The sequence below is a fragment of the Takifugu flavidus genome, chromosome 18 (genome assembly GCF_003711565.1).
Source record: "Takifugu flavidus isolate HTHZ2018 chromosome 18, ASM371156v2, whole genome shotgun sequence".
Taxonomy (NCBI): Eukaryota; Metazoa; Chordata; class Actinopteri; order Tetraodontiformes; family Tetraodontidae; genus Takifugu; species Takifugu flavidus.
Window position 1 is genome coordinate 5,235,425 of NC_079537.1, and position 17,913 is coordinate 5,253,337.

The window sequence follows — 17,913 nt, forward strand, 5'->3', positions numbered from 1 at the left end:
CCGACGCGTTTGTATTCCAGGAGCTCCACTCAAGTGATCTCCTTCAAGGACAATAAAGCCCACAGATTAATCAGAATTATATGGAGTGTGCGCACACACACACACACACACACACACACACCTCACACACAAACGCACACATTAAAACATTTATGATCTGCATGTGGATTTTTCACCAAATGTAAGTTTTTATCCAGTTTCTGCTTTTCTTCTCTTTGCTTTATATTGCCTATATTTTGTGTGTGTGTGTGTGTGTGTGTGTGTGTGTGTGTGTGTTCTTGAACAAGCTACATATTAGGGACCAGAATACACATTTCAGTGGCTATATGAGGACATTTTGAACCTAACCTTTAAGGGTTGGACTTGGTCAAGGTCAGGTCCTCCCAAGGATAGCTGTTCTATTCCTGTGGGTTTGTTTTTCATCACAAATATTCTTCTGGGTCAAGATGTGTCTTCGCCCATTTTAGACTCCTTTGCGCCTCTCCTCTGTGGCATCAGTAGGTGTGAGCTGTGAATCAACAGATGCTTGCAAACATCAGCCACACATCATTATCTTTAGGCTGCAGGTGAGCTCCTCTACACCCCCACAGCCTCCTTCTGCTGCTGCTGCCGCCGCCTTCGTCGCTGCTGCTCCTGTAGTTTGTTGTCGATGCTGTTATTTTAGCTTTCGTTCGGATGGAACCTTCTGGGGACGGTGCGCTGAATCAAATATTCATGACAGCAAAGAATGGAAGCATCAAGCTGCAGGAGGCTCCTTCAGAGCTCCGCAAGACACGCACGCTCCGGTTTGTGGTCTCTAGAAAAGGGAAGGCGAAAAGTGAAATGCACTTACACGGTGCTTTTTTATGCGGGAGCCTTGATTTTAACCTACTGGAGGGTGTGTGTGTGTGTGTGTGTGTGTTTGAGTACTTTCAGAGAGTGTCCGTGACACTGTAACAGTTTTATAGAGATTAGAATGCAAACATTCTTCTAAACCCTAGCAAAGACCTGCTTTGCTTCTTTTTTTTCACATTCTGCCACACACAACCTTCGATTTTATAGAGGTAAAAAATAAAAATGGATTCAACAAAACCATTGATGGGGTTCAATACGGTCCCTCTTGCTCAATGATAACCTGCACTGACCACTCCAGATAGGTAGAAGTACAGTTTGGGGAACTGGAAAAATATTTCCTGGCTGTCTTTGCACCACTAATCAGAAGACCGTTATATTGCTAAATTAGTTAAATTTAAGAGGAACTAATCGGTTTTCACAAAGCGCCGTAAGCTAGTTTCACAGAAGCATCTTGCAAAGCTGATTTTGCATCTTAATCTCAATGTCTAGGCGATGCTAGCAACGGCATCAGGGAGATATTTTTGTCCTGTGTACTTACATTTTTGCTGTGACTTTGGTGTCCTCACGTGCATTTAAAAATATTAAGTGACATTTTGAGCGTGCTCCCTAACCAACATAGGCTTTAGAAGTTCCTGGTGTAGCAGGAGCAACTTAGGTACCAAAAAGTGAGCAAATCTAGTTCCTGTGATACCATCATGGCAATTAAGTGGTTCCTGAGTACAGTGGAGTTGCTCCTCATGGGGAAAAGGTCGAAGAACTCTTTTTGCTACTATTGCCAGCAGCTGAAGGTAGCGATAGCAAGCTGGAATCCCCTCGAAGGAAGACCACCCTGACCTTTTGTTTTCAGGCTCTTTGCTCTGAGAAAGGTATTTTTTTAAAATTTTATTCTAGTTTTAGAGTGAAACATTTAACTATTAAACACTTTCTTAAAATATTCATGCAAAATCTTGTCAAACATGAATGTTGCATTAACATTCTTATCGGCGCAGCCTGATACCTCCCCTCCACATTCTGAGCTGAACTAATGTCTGATATGGTGTTCTAAGTTTTAAATCTAAAGTTGAAGCCTAAACAAAACTTTTAACTGAGGGGGAAATGCGTTCAGGGATTAAGAAAAATGTCAAACATGTGAAAACATGGAGGGAGGTTGATTTTTACCTTTTGCATAAATGATGCTGCGTGATCTCAGTCACATGGGAATGTTTGAGAACAGCGGTAGTGAACGCCATGTGCACACGATGCCACCGACTTATGGCATAAATGTTTTATGGTATGTATCACCCTCAATGCTAGCAGATTTAATTGTAGCACCGGATATAACCGTTTTAGTACCGTGGCTCTTATGGTTGACTAGGGAGCTGTAAATATTGGCACTGAAGCCCCACTGAAGTAGGAAATGTATTACATGCAGAACCTGAGGAATCTCTGCACGTCTCTGGGTGCAGATTATTGACGCAGCAGAGAATTAAAGGAAAAAGGGAACAAAACATCTGTTGTTTGTTGTTGAGTTTACCTCTATTTCTCATTGGCAGTGGCCACGCATTTCAACTTTTTATGACATTCTTTAACTTTTTTAAGAAGTTGTTGTGCTCTGACCTTGTATATACAGTATATGCACTGCTCAAAAAATTAGAGAAACACTTTGAAAACACATGAGATCCAAACGGGGCGGGGGGGGGGTGATCTTGAATATCTTTCCTGATAAAAATTAGTAAAAAAATAAATAAAAAAAATTACAGTCTCCATAATTTGATAGAAATGAAGTCTAAAGTCTGGGTGTTGCAGGGCAATGGTGCGCAGGAACGTGAAGAGGGTGGATTTCTTCTGCTTCCTTTTCTTGTTGTGAAGCTGTTGTTCATGTCAGTGAGCAACCTGGAGAAAGCAGATGTCTTTCATTCATTGCATTCATGCCATAGAATAACGGGGGCACGTGAGCTTGTGCTGTACTTGGAAAGCAGAGCGTTTGGGTGCGAAAGCCACTGTTGACTCCGTTTGTTGAGCTCCTTCACAAAAGGCACGAGGGTCAGGAGGCTCTGGGGAACAGAGGTCATATAGCAGGTCTGGGACAGGTTGGGGAGCCTGAAACACAAGAAAAGCAGAGCAAAGCGATGATGATGATGATGAGGAGGAGGATGGTGATGATGATATGCTAAAATCTTTACCCATAACAGGCCAGTTCCTCAGGCGTAAGGGTTCTCGCACTTTCTAATCTGCTTCTGGAGACCACATAGGAAGAATATATCTCTGGGACTTTTTTATCTGTGGACCCCAGGAAGAAAGCAACATCAGATCAATCAAGTAAAACAAAGTCAAAAATACATCAATGTTAAGTTCAGAAGGAGCATTTTTACAGCTTGCTCGACATCAATGCTGCTTTTAGGGGAAGAGGGGCTGTCGACCGGACACGTGTCCTCTCCTCCTACCCCTGCAGGACACGCTGGGCTCTGTTAGTTGGAAGAGGAGACAGGGTCCATGTGAAACATCAGGAACTGGTGGTAATTTTTCCTCTTTCAAAAGAGAAAAATGTACCTGGTGACCTGCGACACCTAAAGGTGAGCCTGGCCGGCCGACTACCGCCAGGGGCTCTTCAGCCTGCTCCTCCTGTTGGGTGTCACTGACACAGGAAAAGTATATTTCTGGGTCTTCATCATCTGTGGACCCCGGGCTCTGTTAAGAATAAAGCAACATCAGCTCAATCTGGGAAGACAGCCACCATTGGAGGAAAAATAACCCAGTGCTAGAAATATGGTCCTGATAACAATGTAACAGTAAAAATGTGCTTGATGATTCTTACAATCAGGACGTCTGAAACAGTTTTATTTGATGCAGATAAGTTCTCCTCTTCCTCCTTACTAGTGCATGTTGTGCTCTGTTGGAAATAGGGGAAAAACTGGTCATTACAGCAAACGAATGTTCTTATTTGCATGTAACATCCATATTGTGCTGAGGTTCTTCAGCCGTAGCTTCTGCAGGAAAAGGCGTTACAAAATAAAAGACTTACACGTGAAGATATCTCTGACTGATCATCGAAGAAGGTCTGTTAGGTGAAAGTAAAGGGAAAATATAAAACAAGCATTAAAGGAAAGACTGTCCAGTCAAATAAGCCTGATGGGTAGTCCTTCATAACAGTGCATCAGTCAGAATTTTGCTGATTCTTACAGCCAGGATGTCTGAAATGCTGTCGCTTAATGGGGAAGAGTTCTCTTCTTCCTCATCACTAGAACTTGTTGCAATCTGTTGTAAAACAAAAATAGCAGTAAAGTGGTCATTACAGCACACTAATGTCCATAATTTCACTGTGCTTTCCTCTTACAGGTTGCTCAGCTGCAGCTTCTGCAGGTTCTGAGGATCTCAGGAATGAACCTCTTTGCTTTGAAGACAGCGTTTCCTCATGCTTGTTCTCCAGGCTCTGTTAGTTAAAGGCAAAGCAACATCAGCTCAGTCTCGTAAAACACAGTCAAAAATACATCAATGTTAAGTTTAGAAGGAGCATTTTTACAGCTTAGTGTAATTTTTCTCTATCTAGAGGGGAAAATGTACCTGGTGACCTGCGACAGCTAAAGGTGAGCCGGGCCGGCCGACTCTTGCCGGGGGCTCTTCAGCCTGCTCCTCCGTGCCGTCGCTCCATCTGATGATGCTGTCAAAAATAATGCAAAATCCAAGAAAACAGAAGATCTGCATGATGAAGAACCCTCCTCCATTTGAGACGTGAATGTTTCACTCACAAATCAGGGCAATACGTTTAAGTTTGAAGAAAGTTTGTTTGTACCGCAGTGGTTGGTCCAAAGGTGCATCGTCTTCTTCGTCTGAGTCCTCCACACTCGTACAAAAACATGACAGAAGGCACCGGAGAGCCTTCTTCATACAATTGGGCTTTTTGGTTTTGGATTTGGCTGCACTGCTAGCAGCATTCTTAGGGGGCTGCATTCTTGGATACAAACTGTAAAAAGGCGTCACACACACAAAGGTTTTTGCAGGTCAGACCAACACTTTACAAAAAAAAGTGTAAACAAAAGCTTGTCTTTGAGTTTAATAGTGGTGAAATATTACTACACATTCTTCTCTTACCTCTTTTTTGAGTTTATTGTGGAATCTTCCTGAAACATTTTGCGTTTAGAGGAGATTAACTTTTTCCAACAGGGTGTTTTCTTCGGAGGATCTGGTGCAGCAAGGCAAGCAGGAGAAGTGATGACCAAACGTTGGCCTGAATGGTCCTTCAGATTTATTCTGTTGTAGAATGGATTGCTGGCATAGCCATTTTATATCCTAGGTTTAATTCTCTTTTGATAATAACTAGCAGGACATTAAGGTAATCAAATGTTTTATATTATAAAAAAGAGGATTTAATTGTAAAGAATATAGCAAACACTAAAGAAGGGGCATTAGCAACAATAGAATGAAGCAGCATTACAGACCTTGTATGTTTGCAGTGAAACAAAATGTGCTTGCTTGGTTTGGAAGAGACTGATTAACTTTATACCCACCTTTTTAATTACGGTAAGTTGAATTTCAGTCTTTGATCATTGCTTTGTACTGTCGTCCTTTGATGGCACTGCTTTTGTTGCTTTCGATCTCTGTGCTTTGATTGCAACTAAAATATCATTTGGATCATTGCAGTGTGAAAATTGGCATCCAAAGCAAAATGGAGGAAAAGAAGCAGAAAAAAAGGCCAAAAAGGACCAAGGTAGTGGCATGTGTGATAATAAAGGGACTAGAGCTAGCACAGACCTCCACGGAGTTGCTTATTTCCCCACACAGTGTGACGTACACACAGTATAGGGCGTGTGTGTGTGTGTGTGTGTGTGCGTGTGTGTGGCATTTGTAATCCTGCTCTGACAACAAGCACCGTAGAGAAAATCGTTGAACTAGAACTGTCACACTTTGACCAGAAAGGTTGAGCTCTGATGGGGGATTTTCTAACAGCCTTTGTTCTTCTTCTCCTCGTCTTTGTTCCCAACACAGTCAGGCTGGTAAATCAAAGGTTGGGATCAGCTGATGACATCCACTCTACTAATGATGCATCGGGTTCAGGCAGCAAAAGCCCAAGGTCACGTTATGATGTGTTGCTGTGTGCAGAATCCTGATCAAATAACCACACATCTTTATGCTATTGCATCACGTGGAAATGGGGATCTGTTTTATCATATTCCATAGTTCATTCACTCACCAGAAACTGTATCTGAGTTTGACATTCATAGGCATTTCCTGAGGATATGGGATGAAAACTTTTTAGCCAAAGCTAAATCAACATTCCTGCAACGTCGGTTTATCCGCTGTTGTCTATATCCTGTTAAACAGCCCCATCTAGCGGTTAGATATTAGAATGCACCCAGAGGCTTTTAGCTCGGTACAGGATTTGAGAGATTTCTCATTCTCATGCTTGAAGTTTCCAGAGGTCAAACTCTGAGAGAAAACTGCCATTTTATTCACGCATCATCCAGAGAAAAAAAAATAGCTTCTGTGTGATGGAATATTCTATTTTTCATGTCAGGAAGAAAGCACATTGACTTTACGCTTCTAAATCCATTAATTTTTACATCTAATTGGTGCCACTGGGGTTATTAGTGTCTATCCCAGTCACTAGAGCGGATTTAAAGTCTCCAATCAACCTAATGTGCATGTTTCTGGACTGTGAAGGAAACCCATCATGGGATGGACCCCACAACCTTCATATTGCTCATCAATCAAAACTGAACCTGAACACTAGACCAGAATTGTTGCTGCAGGTTTCTAAGACAAACTTCAGCAGGCAAGTGGTCTCGGGAGGCTCATCACTGTGTGCCTTCCCCACTGGTCACGGGTTCACACACAGACACTCAGTCTGCTGCTGGCTTTCATGACAGGCCTCGACCAGCAGCTACATGCACCCCAACGCGGGGAATGTTCTCGGGCCGGGAGCCCTTTTGGATGCTGGGAAGGTTTTCGCCACAGCGGGAAAACATCACTCCAAAGTGATGGCGTGGACAGAACAACGAGATGGTCGACGAAGGCTCGACTCGATCGGCTGATGTGGGAGCGCGGAGCCCAACGCTTTGCTTCCTCGCCCGCTCTTCTGTTCATAAGTGCCACCGTTATCCCGTCGGCTCCTCCCTTTTATCAGCGCCGCCTGATTCATCAGTTCCAGATGCTCGAGACAACCGCAAAATATAGAAATAGAGGGCGAACGAAGGGGCCCGACAGCGCCGCTCTAGTCGGGTATGGTCGCGGTGACGATGTCGCTGTACGGCCCGTACCGGCCGAACTTGTCTTTGCCCACCACGGCCACGCCCACTTTGTGCCCAGGCTTGTATTTGCTGATCATGGCGCATATGGGGAGGGGTCTGTCCTGGACCAGACCGATCTGAGTCCAGCTGGAGAACACCCTGCTGCCCCTGTCCTTTTCCACCGACATGTAAATCCTGCAGAAACAGAGATTTGGCGGTGATGTCACTGGTTTCCAGAAAGCGACGCGTTGCGTCTCGTACAGATTGAACATTTGACTCGAGACAAACTCGCTTGCGTCTCATTTTTAAACGCCGCCATCTGTTTTTATCAAGCACCAGGACGTGTCTGGCAGCAGACATGGCCAAATCCCTCACCACATCCAGCTAAACGCCCCCGCCGCCTGGATTTATAGCCAAACATCTACCGTCCACAACTCACCACGCTCATCACTCGCGCACCCAAATGGCGGCGCTTTACTTACGTGTAGTTGTCCATGGGCGGAGCAAACGGGTCCTTCTCCACGATGTTCCACAGCACTGACAGCCTGGCTGGTTTCCTGATGAGAACCAGCCGCACCGAGGGCTTCGGGGGGATGCTGTAGGAGGCCGCCTCGATGGAGAGCACCGAAGGGAAGGCGATGGGCGGTAGAGGAGGGTACGTGTGCTCGCACTGGAAAACACAGAGGTCGTTCAGGAGGACGGAAGTGTCCTAAGAGGTGATGAGAGCGCGAGGCGACGCTACCTGCCCCGAGCGTGAGCATTTCAGACCGTTCCTCGGAGGAGGAGACGGACGACCTTTCTCCTCGCCTGCGTTTGCCGTCGCCCCGGGATGGTTCTCTGGTTTTGGCCGGTTTTTGGGGTCCTTGGTTTGCTCCTGAAGCTCACACGCGTTGCCCCCTAAAAAGGGTCCCGCCTTGCACTCGGGAGCCGGAAGACAGCGCTCCTCGCTCAAATCTGCCGCGGCAGCCGTCAGAGCTTAACGCAGATTAGGTGCAATGAGACGTCCCAGAGGAAGAGAATGAAGGCGTCACTTCTGCGTGGACTTACTGACTCGTGTTATTCATTTAAGCCTTTTTGCCCAGCTTACGCGTCAGGTTTTATTTTGAAATGGATGCAGAAGTGTTACCAGCTTTTACAAGCACAGGAAAAACAAGATATCTTACCTAGCTTGTCGTGCTGCATCTTCTTTATTGCACTTTTAGTGGTTTCCTTAAGAGAAAAGAACGCATATTTGGCAGATCGCTCCAATTATATTAAGATTAAGATGTACTTTATTCATCCCCGTAGGGAAATTGAATAGGAAGAAATCAAGAATGCTGCCAAAATGTAATAAACTGGCTTGATTTAAAGGATAAATCACCATGATTTTGAAGATTTCTTCATCCATTTCCATGGCCTCTTCGTCATTTTTATCACCTGACACACACAAAAAGAGACATACATAAGACACACAAACTAATACTGTTAGCACAAACACACTTGCCAGGCTCTTACGCTGTGGCGAGGTTTCTGGGGAATTTTCCTCCGAGTCTGAGCTGCAAATTAAGGGCATCGCATTACCGTCCAGAGAAAGAGAGAGGGATGGGATAAATAAATGAGCGCAGAGAAAAGATCTCTGCGGTAAATTTGGACCTCATTAATCTTGTTAACCTCGCATTTCATGTGAGGTGCGAATTCTTTTGCGTTTCATGCGGCAATTTCTCCGTCTTTTTATTGTTTACAGATGGTGAGATCCTCTAACCCATTGCCAGTGCATGCAACATCTCTGCTGTGTTTGTTTATGTCACATTTAAAGGTCCAAGTCCCAAAATTCCACGTGCATCCATACCTCAGAAATGCCCGAGCCTGCAAACCAAGCAGATAATCACAGTAAGTAAATGCCACAGAAAAGTGCACCAACACAGTTAAGATGTTCCGTAACTGTGTGTGTGTGTGTGTGTGTGTGTGTGTGTGTGTTGTACCTTTGCCCTTCTCTTCGCCATCTGGGCCAGAGCAGCCTCGGCCTTCTGGGACACCATGTTAATCCTCACCTGAGGGTGGGAATGACGAGAGTTTTTATCACTCACCTGAACTTTGAGGCACTTTTCCTGTTTAGTACTTGTCTTTAGGAGACGATTCCCAAACATATGGGCTAATAGAAGGAATTATTAAACAGATGAAACAGAATTGCCTTGTAAATGCAGGCGGGGCAGAAGAAGCTATAGGATATTATTCAGCTGGAAGTGATGGAAAAGAGGTGAATTAAAGGCCTCCTGTGTCAGCCACTGCCACCAACCTCCAGTTTTTGGATGGTGCTTTCGTAGTTGATTTTCCGATCGAGGTGCTCTATGGTTTCTATTAGACCCTTCAGCTTGGTCTCATGCCGCTCCATTGCACTCCGAACCTCCTGCTCGATCAGACTCTGCACCTGCAGACAACAATGGCAACATTCAGAGAAAATGAATCTCCAAGGACACGGCAGTGCGGGGTTTTTAACCTCCAGGGGAAGATTGTCATATAACTGCTGCGTGTACAAATGCACGGACGACAAAAGTAATATGTTTTTGGGGGTTGTTTGTTTTTTTAAAATGTCAGTACTTACATCAAACTGAGAGAATTTAAACTTTTTATTGTTGGTTCCGGGTGAAGGCGGCGAGGAGAAGCTCTCCATTCTTAACGCAGACAGACACAAAATTAAGAATGACTTCATTTCATAGCTCATTAATCCAAACTATAAATGTCACATTTAAAAACTGCTGAAGGGCGAATGATGTATAGACCGTATAGGACCTTAAGGGGGCACTTTACTAATAAAGTCAAGCTTCCTCAGAAAAGAACTCCAGTCTGACAATCGGTCATATAAATCAACGAATGCGTCATCTCATCTGTCCGTCTCATTTTTATGACTTGTCGATCAGATAAGTAATTTAATATCAGCCCAAACCTACTCCGCGCTCTATTGTACGAGGCTCTTCTGCAAAGGTAATAATCTGAGAATTAATCTCATTGCATATTGTCTCCGTCAACTGTGGGTCACATTCAAATCAACTTCATGATTCTCGGAAAGTATAAAACCAGTGCAGAACTGCCAGGCACATACCTGTAAAACAATGATTTTGGCACAGCTGGGTTCGAGCAGATGTTTGTGCCTCCGTTTTCTTCTTCGTTCCCCTTTTTCAATTTCTGGGGGTTGACAACCAGTTCTGGGAGGATTGGCGCCACCTGGTGGATCTTACTCCGAGCTGCATGTAGATTATATTTTAACCGAACTTGGAAGGCAAATTAAACGTACTTTTATATGTCTAAACATAATAATTACAGAAAAGGAGCTTTGATGTGAACCCATTGTTATTATGAAGGATTCCTACATTTCAGTTTTCGTCTTTATATTGTAACATTAATATCTCCCTGAAGAGGAATTTTAGCTGTTGTTGCCTCCATTCATGAATTTTCATTTCAAGTTGAATGCCAGCTTTGTAGAATGACTTAAGTATAAGCCGAGCTATCTTCTGAGGTGTTTAATCACTTTGAGAAACATTTATAATTTGAAAGTTACACTAGAACTTTTAATGTTAGAACTTTTATTGTTGCATAACTGGTAAACTACGAGTTTTATTGGATTATTTGTGAAAGGCCATGCATGTCACAAAGGGTAAAGAAGATGCTTGAGCATTTTACTACACAATATATTCATTGCAAAGCACATCTCTGGGGAGTATAAAGGGGGGAAAGGCACCTATTTGTTGCTGGGGGGGGGTCAGCATCAGATATCAGTTTGAATCCTGCCCTATTAGCAGCACGTTTGTTCTTTCCAGGAATGCTTGACGTTTTTCTGTATCCTGAAGGTCAACAGAACCTTTTTTTGATAATGTCAATCAAACAAACATTTAGTGAAACAAAAACAGTTTTATTTTACAGATCGCAGAAGCCGATGATTCAACAGAGGTCAAAATAAATATGCTGTCTGGTCTGGTTAGCCTGCAGGGCAGAACCTGTGACATTTACAAACACCAATTCTTCATGCACCGTTGAACAAGTCTTCATTTAGTCACATGAGACTGTCAAATTAATACTTCATAAAGCACTTGTAGGGGAGAAAAGTGAATAAATACCATGTTATACTTCAACAATTTGAGCCGTTGCTGTACTTAATTGTTACAGTGTAAAATAATGCACAAACTATGAGTTCCAAATCAAGAGTCTCTCCATGTTTAAAAGTTTGAATTGCTTTTTTATACTATATTTAAAAGTATTTCACACGCACAAAAAAAAACATATCACGGAAGTTGATTGTATTTGGTCAAAAAGGCTTAGATGACACAACAAGCATCGACATCTTGATCAAGAAGGCGTTTTTTCTGCATCGTGCACGTCCTTTTATAGGTGAAGGACACACGCTTGTGACCAAACAAAAACGAGTGCACCTCTGACAGCACCAAGCAGTCTGAGACGAGCCCCAAGAGCACCGAGCAGCTGCACGGGGCAGCTGCGGAGGTAACACCCAGCCGATCCCCCTCAACCCAACGCACTTTCCCAGGGATCCAAAATTAGCTTTACGGAGGCTGGAGATCCGAGCAAATCCGGAAACGTGATGAAATGACAGGAAAAGTGAATGGAGTACAGGAGAGCGACGGCCAGAGGAGGGGGGGGGGGGGGGGGGGGGGGGGGGGGGGACGTGGCAAAACTGCCTTCATAGGACCGCGGTCGAGTGATGATGACACACACCAGTGCATTGAAGCAATAAATAGCCTTAACCTGTTCAGTAAAGCTTAACGAAAGCATCAAAATAACAGAGAAACGTTCATTCATAGTTCAAGTTTGCCTCTACTTCGATGACTGAAGTTAAAAAAATAAAATAAAATCACAGCACGTCATTGTTGGTCAGTAAAACAGGAACACAGACGGGGTTAAAATCCAACGTAGACCACGCCTACTGCTGCTCGCCAAGATCACGGCGTGTTTTAGTTGAAATCGCAGCTTGTCTTGACGCTACCCAATATGTACAAATAAACCGAATGAAAGAAAAATAGGGGACGCCTTCAGCTGGAGCCAGTGTGCTAACGGGGGATGTTTGGAAGCAGAAGACGACAACAGGACAGGAGGGAAAATAATCAATGCGGGACATGAATCAATGGAACTCTCCACCTTTACCTTTCTCAAAAAGCAAATAAGAACTCAGACAAGAACGGGCCTGCGCACGCGACGCCTGAGAGTTTAGCGAATCCTCACGCACGTCTGCCACCTTCAGTGAGGACAAATTTAAACGGCACAGGGGCGTGTGGCTGTGGGGACGTTCGGCCTATTTGCGTTTCCTGAGCACCAGATACAGGAAGCCACTGATGAGAGTCATGGGGAAGCTGATCCAGGCCAGGATGTAGGAGGCGCCGTAGGAGCCCTCCCGGAGGCTCACAGCGTGAAAGCTGTCCTTCTGCTGCGTGTAGATGGACACTCCGATCATCACGCACACGGCTGGAGGAAAGAGGAAAATGACTGGCATCAGCGTGTTAGCTTAGCGTCGAGGCCAGCGGGTCAGGTTATCATCAAGAGTACGGTAAAGTAGCGGCATTTAGCATCATTAGCTAATACTAATACTCCACTGTTGCAGAACTTTAAGCAGCAAATGGAGGAAAAACCCAAGAAGCACAGCAGCACTTACCCTCTTAAAGATTTAGAAGCTCTAACACAACGCTGGAAAAAAAAATGCAAAAAGCAAAAACTGCTCTTTACCTCTACAGGACTCTAACAGAGAAAATAGAGCCTGGTCAGGGGGTCCCACACTGGTGGTCCTTTGAGTTGTCATTTTAACAACAGGTAAAGTTTGCCACGGGGGACATTAAATAACATTTCAGTGCATTCTATTTACAACAATTAATGAGGATATAAATGAAATGTAGAACACATACAAGAACTTCAACTCCTTAAAGACAACCGGCTGTACCGTCTAAAGGTAAGTAGCAGAGTTCGCATGTGTGTGTGTGGGTGTGTGTGTCACTCACAGGCCAGGAGCTGAATGATGGCGGTGAAAAGGAATCGCTCTCCTTGCTGGAGCTTAAACAGCTGAAGGATGAAGACAAAGAAGCTGATGCAGCACAAAATGGTGGCCAGGATCATGGTGGCCTGGACGGCCTGCAGGTAGGCTGAGAGAGGGACAGACAGAGACGGGGGAGCGTTAGCCAAGGCCATCGTGGACGGTTCCCTCTGGCAGAAGTTGGTGATGTCATAGAAGACGGTCATCTCACAACCGAACGAAGACGTTTGACAAACTTAGGGTGACACGTACCTGCGCTGGCAGTATGGCTGTTCTCCACAGGAAAGCATGTGGAGTTACACGAGTACCACAGGTCGGTGAAGATCAACTCCTGCTTGCCTACCGACACCACCCACCACGCCTAAATCACGCAGAAACGTCGCCGTTAGCGAACGCACTTTTAAACTCTGGCGTTTACTCCTTCGGTACTCACGTTGTAGATGGTGGCGACTAAGAGGAGGATGACCGCGGCCAGGTGGAAGAGGATGATGGAGAGTAGGATGATCAACATGGCTATCCTTCCGTGGGGTTAACTCGTTGGCTGGTTATCGGGCGGGGCTGTCCAAGGGCTCTCGGCTTGTTTGTGACGGTCACCGGCCAACTGTCCGTGCTGAGAAAGCTGGGAAAAGGCAAGTATACAGCATGCTTATCTATGCGTTAGCGATTCGTAGCGTCACGCGTCTGCTGGAGCCGATGGAATGTGGCCGTGTGGCGTTTACTTTACGCTGATTTAAGGGTCTTATTCCAGGTCGCGTTGATAGTACTGACAAGGCTTTGTCTGTTTACACCTCAAGGTGGGCGGGCTGTTCACTGCTCAGTCACAACAGACCTCACATAGCATGATTAGCATAGCAGCATTAGCAGACCATCCCATCTAAAAATGTAACAAATTCATTGTTTCCTAGTTTGTGTGCCGAATCTATTTCTACCAAAATTCCCTTAATGTGATGTGATGTTTCATCACAACTACCAATTTATAATCTCCTCTTCCTGACCTCATCTCCATGTTGCAGGGTCCTATGTTATCATTGGTGGGCTCGGTACCTTGCTCGAGGGTACCTCGGCAGTGCTCTGAGTGTGTTCTGGCACCTTTCCCCTACTACCTACTTTCTCTGCACTGGGGCTTGAACTGAGAACCCTCTGCTGCTTCTCAGCTTGGTCCCCAACAGAAGGAGATACCACCGCCCACCAATTTATAATGAAAATGCTTACTCAGAAATGCTAGCATGACCCTATTAGCCTTCACATTGCTCGAGTCACAGTAGCAAATTGGTTGTTCACAATTAGTTTAGCACCACAGCGTGTTCTGAGGCTGAGCAGGCAGTGACACACACGTGTTTAAAAGCACACACCAGGGTATCGAGGCACACACGCACACAGATACACACACAATCCACAAAGCAGCAGGATTTAGCAGTCTCCGCCATCGCAGAGTCACAATGAAAACCGGTTACCCACCCCGAGAGGAAGCGGGTCACAGTTTTGCTTTGTTTTGCTTTTTTTTTTGTGGTGGGGGTGTGCCAGAGGGCAAGAGCGGAAGAAAGGGTGCAGAGGAACAAAGAAGAATGGGCAAACTTCAAAAGTGAAGGGTGCAAGCTCATTCATAAAACACAAGGGGATCACACTGGAGCACAAAAAAAAAAATGCTGTTGTTAAACTCAAAATCTAAGGAAAGACCAACAGATTCCAAGTGGGCAGACACCAGTCGTCCAGCATCCCACATTTGCTATGCAAAAACCCACCTGACATTATCAACCGCCATTAAACTTCGTTGACCCTCTGCGCGCCACCTAGCGCCTGTCTTCCCTGGACTTTGGGGCAAAGCAGCATTTTCCCGACACGCGCCGCCTTGATCCACTCGCGTATTGTCAAGGAATCACGCCGGGACATCCCAGTCGTCATGTGACCTGCCGGAGTCAGGTCAGCGTGTGCAGAAACGTGAGACTCTGGGATATTTTTAGACGCGGCCACAGAGGCAACAACCGTGTCATCAACACGGCCCACTGCGGTTCCAATCAACTTAAAATTTCTATAGGAGGAAAAACTCCCCCCCCATCCCAAAAAATCTTTGCACGCCAGTCAAGTCACAAGGATTTCCCACGTAAGATGGGTTAAACATAAACCGGCTGCGGTGTCGCTATCAAAGGCTTCCCCTGATACTCTAATCTCACGGTGACGTGAGGAGGAATCAGTGAGTGGATAATGGAGGCACGGGATCAGGATGAGGATCCTTTTAGATGGACGGAATTCCCAGGAGGAGTCAAATATGCAGCCTGGACGAGGGAGCATTGATGGTCACCTCTGACACCCGACAACAGGTGGACACACAGAGCAGATACTAAACATTAGCTCCAGTAGTCTGGAATGCATGACTCCAAAATGTCCCACTGCTGTAGCCCACACACACACACACACACACGCACAGGAACAACGGAGCACGCAGCCGGCGGGCCTCAAGATTTCGGTTGGACGTCCGGTCAGGCCTGCGTCGGGGTTCTGGACACAAACGCGGGTCGGACTCACGTTGTTTTGTGCTGAAATACCCTCCAACACAATCACGCACATGGACACACACGGACACAAGCGATGTCATTCCTGCTCTCCACTCAGCCTCATAATGGGAGGCTGGGGACTAGGCTCAGCACAAGGGTGTGTGTGTGTGTGTGTGTGTTGTGTGTGTGTGTGTGTGTGTGTGTGTGTGTGTGTGTGTGTGTGTGTGTGTGGAAAGGAGAGAGAGCATTGCCGAGTGGAAAATGCTGACTTTTAATGTCCCTTTTTGACTCTTTTCATAAAAGACAAAGCCACAGACTTAACTGGGCCTCTGAATCTCACACCCCCGTCTCTCCCACATCCCACCCCCCCGTCCGGATCCCTCTCGTCTTCTCTTTGGTCATGGAAACAGCACCCAGGAAGAGAGACGCATGACAGATCCAGTGGAGCCCTCTGGCTGCTCACCGTGCACTGCAGTTTACTGTCGATGCAGCATAACCCCCCCCCCAACTCACAAAACTCAAACCCCCTCAGAATAAAAACTCTTTCGCAGTTGTGTTCAAGCCCCCCCAGCAGTCAAACATCTGCAGGAAAACCACCAAAAAGACTCAACACCTTTTAATCCCCTTCATATCTGCATGTTTTGGCTCGCCATACCCATAAACATGGCCTTGGGATTCAAATTGCAGTATTCCGTGGTAACTGTGTGTGTGTGTGTGTGTGTGTTGTGTGTGTGGTGGTGGTGTGTGGTGTGTGTGTGTGTGTGTGTGTGTGTACATAACACCAATAACCAAGCTATGGTTTATTTTTACAGAAAACACAAAAGGCCCATCTTCCCTGGAGCGATGCCTGTGACCAAACACTGTTTTATTTACAGAGAGCAGGGGCGGGCGGGGGGGGGGGGGGGGGCACACGTGCACTCTCGCAGGCACGGACGTGCGTTCTCACAGTTGGGTGGATGCGGCTGGATGCGATCAATGCCACACAAGCGTTTTCGCAGGGCTTCCACAGACCCGAGGCCTCTCTGTAAAGCAGGCTGGCACCCTCCCGCGGGAGGGGGGGGGACAAAAGACGTCAAGATATTTGCACACGTTTATCATTCATGAGGCAGTTTGACCCGAGGGCGTGACGGGAGGCAGAGCCAGACCCAGGGCGCTGCAGTCGAGGAGCCGGGCCGCGGATCCACCGGCTTGAAATGACTCATTTAACAGCAAGAACTCCGACAAGACTGAGCCGTCCTGGACGCAAACGTGCTATTTTTTGTAATTCGTGTCATAAGATCAAGGGGAAAATATTGACATCCGCATATTACAAGCAGGAAACACACTAATAAGTACAAGTATTCCCATGATGTCGTCAAACATACGACATGCAAATCATGATGCAACAGATGGAGGGATGTTCCAGGGGGGTGGATTTAACTAAAGTGGCAGGACAGAGTGACACACACACACACACACACACACACACACACACACACACACACACACAGGTATAAAAAGAGGTTGGTTTTCCCCCTTTCCACCCGCTGGAAAGAGCTACAGTTGGTTTCCTGCATTCGCCCAGTCTGTGGGACTCGAACCAAAAGTCCTCAGAGAATTCTCCCTTCTCCAAACACACAGGAAATATTCATTAATTAGTAAAAAAAAAAAAAAAATGACGCGCTTTCGTCACGGGGGCTATGAAATCTGCGTCATTGTCATCGAAGAGCAACCAGTCAGATTTAGTTTAGCTCACTAATGTCCACCCACCGCTCCAAAAAAAGGTTAGGCACTGAACGCAGCGTTGCCATATGGGCAGGTTGGTATGCTCGACGCGGAGGAAGGTCTCCAGTATCCATAGCAACACTTTTACATTCCGTCGCCTGATAAACATGCATTAATTTTCTGTGTGCGCTAAAAATGGACACTTTTCCACTCGCAAACGCCATCAACAGACACATTTTACGCACCCTGGGAAACGCCCCTTTTATTTTATTTTTCGGCTTTAAAGCTGAAAAAAGTAAAATTGGCAAAAACAAAAAGTGGGGGGAAAAAAGTCAAACCACGCCAAAAAGTAACTTGTACGTTTAGAAAAATGCAAAACCTTCTCGGTCCTCTAAAAAAGGGCAAAAAAGGGCAACGCAACTCCTTCCGACAGGGTCACGAATCCTGTAAAGAACACGATATTTGCCTGAACCAACGAGCCAATTAAAATGTGTTTACTCACCGAGTTGGAAGTGAAAAGAGGTGCTGAGCGAAGGTCCGAGGAGCGGAAACCTGGATCAGAAACTGCGGTGTCAGGGAGGGAAAACTGCGCCCAAACCGCAGCTGCGAGAGCTGATCCGCTACTTTTCAAACGAAAGTTAGAAAAGAACGCAAGTTCTCCGACAGCCGAGTG

The 17,913-nt window shown here is 45.8% G+C and overlaps 3 protein-coding genes across 3 annotated transcripts; all 3 read right to left on the reverse strand.

Annotated features, from left to right (window-relative positions):
* Positions 1-1,482: 1,482 nt before the first annotated feature.
* Positions 1,483-5,786, reverse strand: LOC130514457 (uncharacterized). The gene is made up of 13 exons (XM_057014056.1): positions 5,319-5,786; positions 4,903-4,993; positions 4,604-4,774; positions 4,375-4,471; positions 4,148-4,243; positions 3,994-4,068; positions 3,836-3,871; positions 3,629-3,703; positions 3,364-3,501; positions 3,186-3,278; positions 2,997-3,093; positions 2,782-2,913; positions 1,483-2,706 (listed from the first exon to the last, which is right to left on the reverse strand). Exons 2-11 carry the CDS (start codon positions 4,938-4,940, stop codon positions 3,040-3,042), a joined length of 873 nt encoding a protein of 290 aa, XP_056870036.1. The 5' UTR covers positions 4,941-4,993; positions 5,319-5,786; the 3' UTR covers positions 1,483-2,706; positions 2,782-2,913; positions 2,997-3,039.
* A 149-nt stretch (positions 5,787-5,935) lies between these two features.
* On the reverse strand, positions 5,936-10,298 carry atf7ip2 (activating transcription factor 7 interacting protein 2). The gene is made up of 11 exons (XM_057014057.1): positions 10,117-10,298; positions 9,619-9,688; positions 9,313-9,444; positions 8,999-9,067; positions 8,866-8,882; positions 8,532-8,572; positions 8,398-8,453; positions 8,201-8,246; positions 7,780-8,012; positions 7,520-7,707; positions 5,936-7,232 (listed from the first exon to the last, which is right to left on the reverse strand). The coding sequence occupies exons 2-11, from the start codon at positions 9,685-9,687 to the stop codon at positions 7,022-7,024; spliced, it is 1,062 nt and encodes a 353-aa protein (XP_056870037.1). The 5' UTR covers position 9,688; positions 10,117-10,298; the 3' UTR covers positions 5,936-7,021.
* Positions 10,299-10,902: 604 nt separating this feature from the next.
* On the reverse strand, positions 10,903-17,913 carry emp2 (epithelial membrane protein 2). Its single transcript, XM_057014058.1, has 5 exons — positions 17,743-17,913; positions 13,478-13,663; positions 13,297-13,405; positions 13,013-13,153; positions 10,903-12,485 (listed from the first exon to the last, which is right to left on the reverse strand). The coding sequence occupies exons 2-5, from the start codon at positions 13,553-13,555 to the stop codon at positions 12,316-12,318; spliced, it is 498 nt and encodes a 165-aa protein (XP_056870038.1). The 5' UTR covers positions 13,556-13,663; positions 17,743-17,913; the 3' UTR covers positions 10,903-12,315.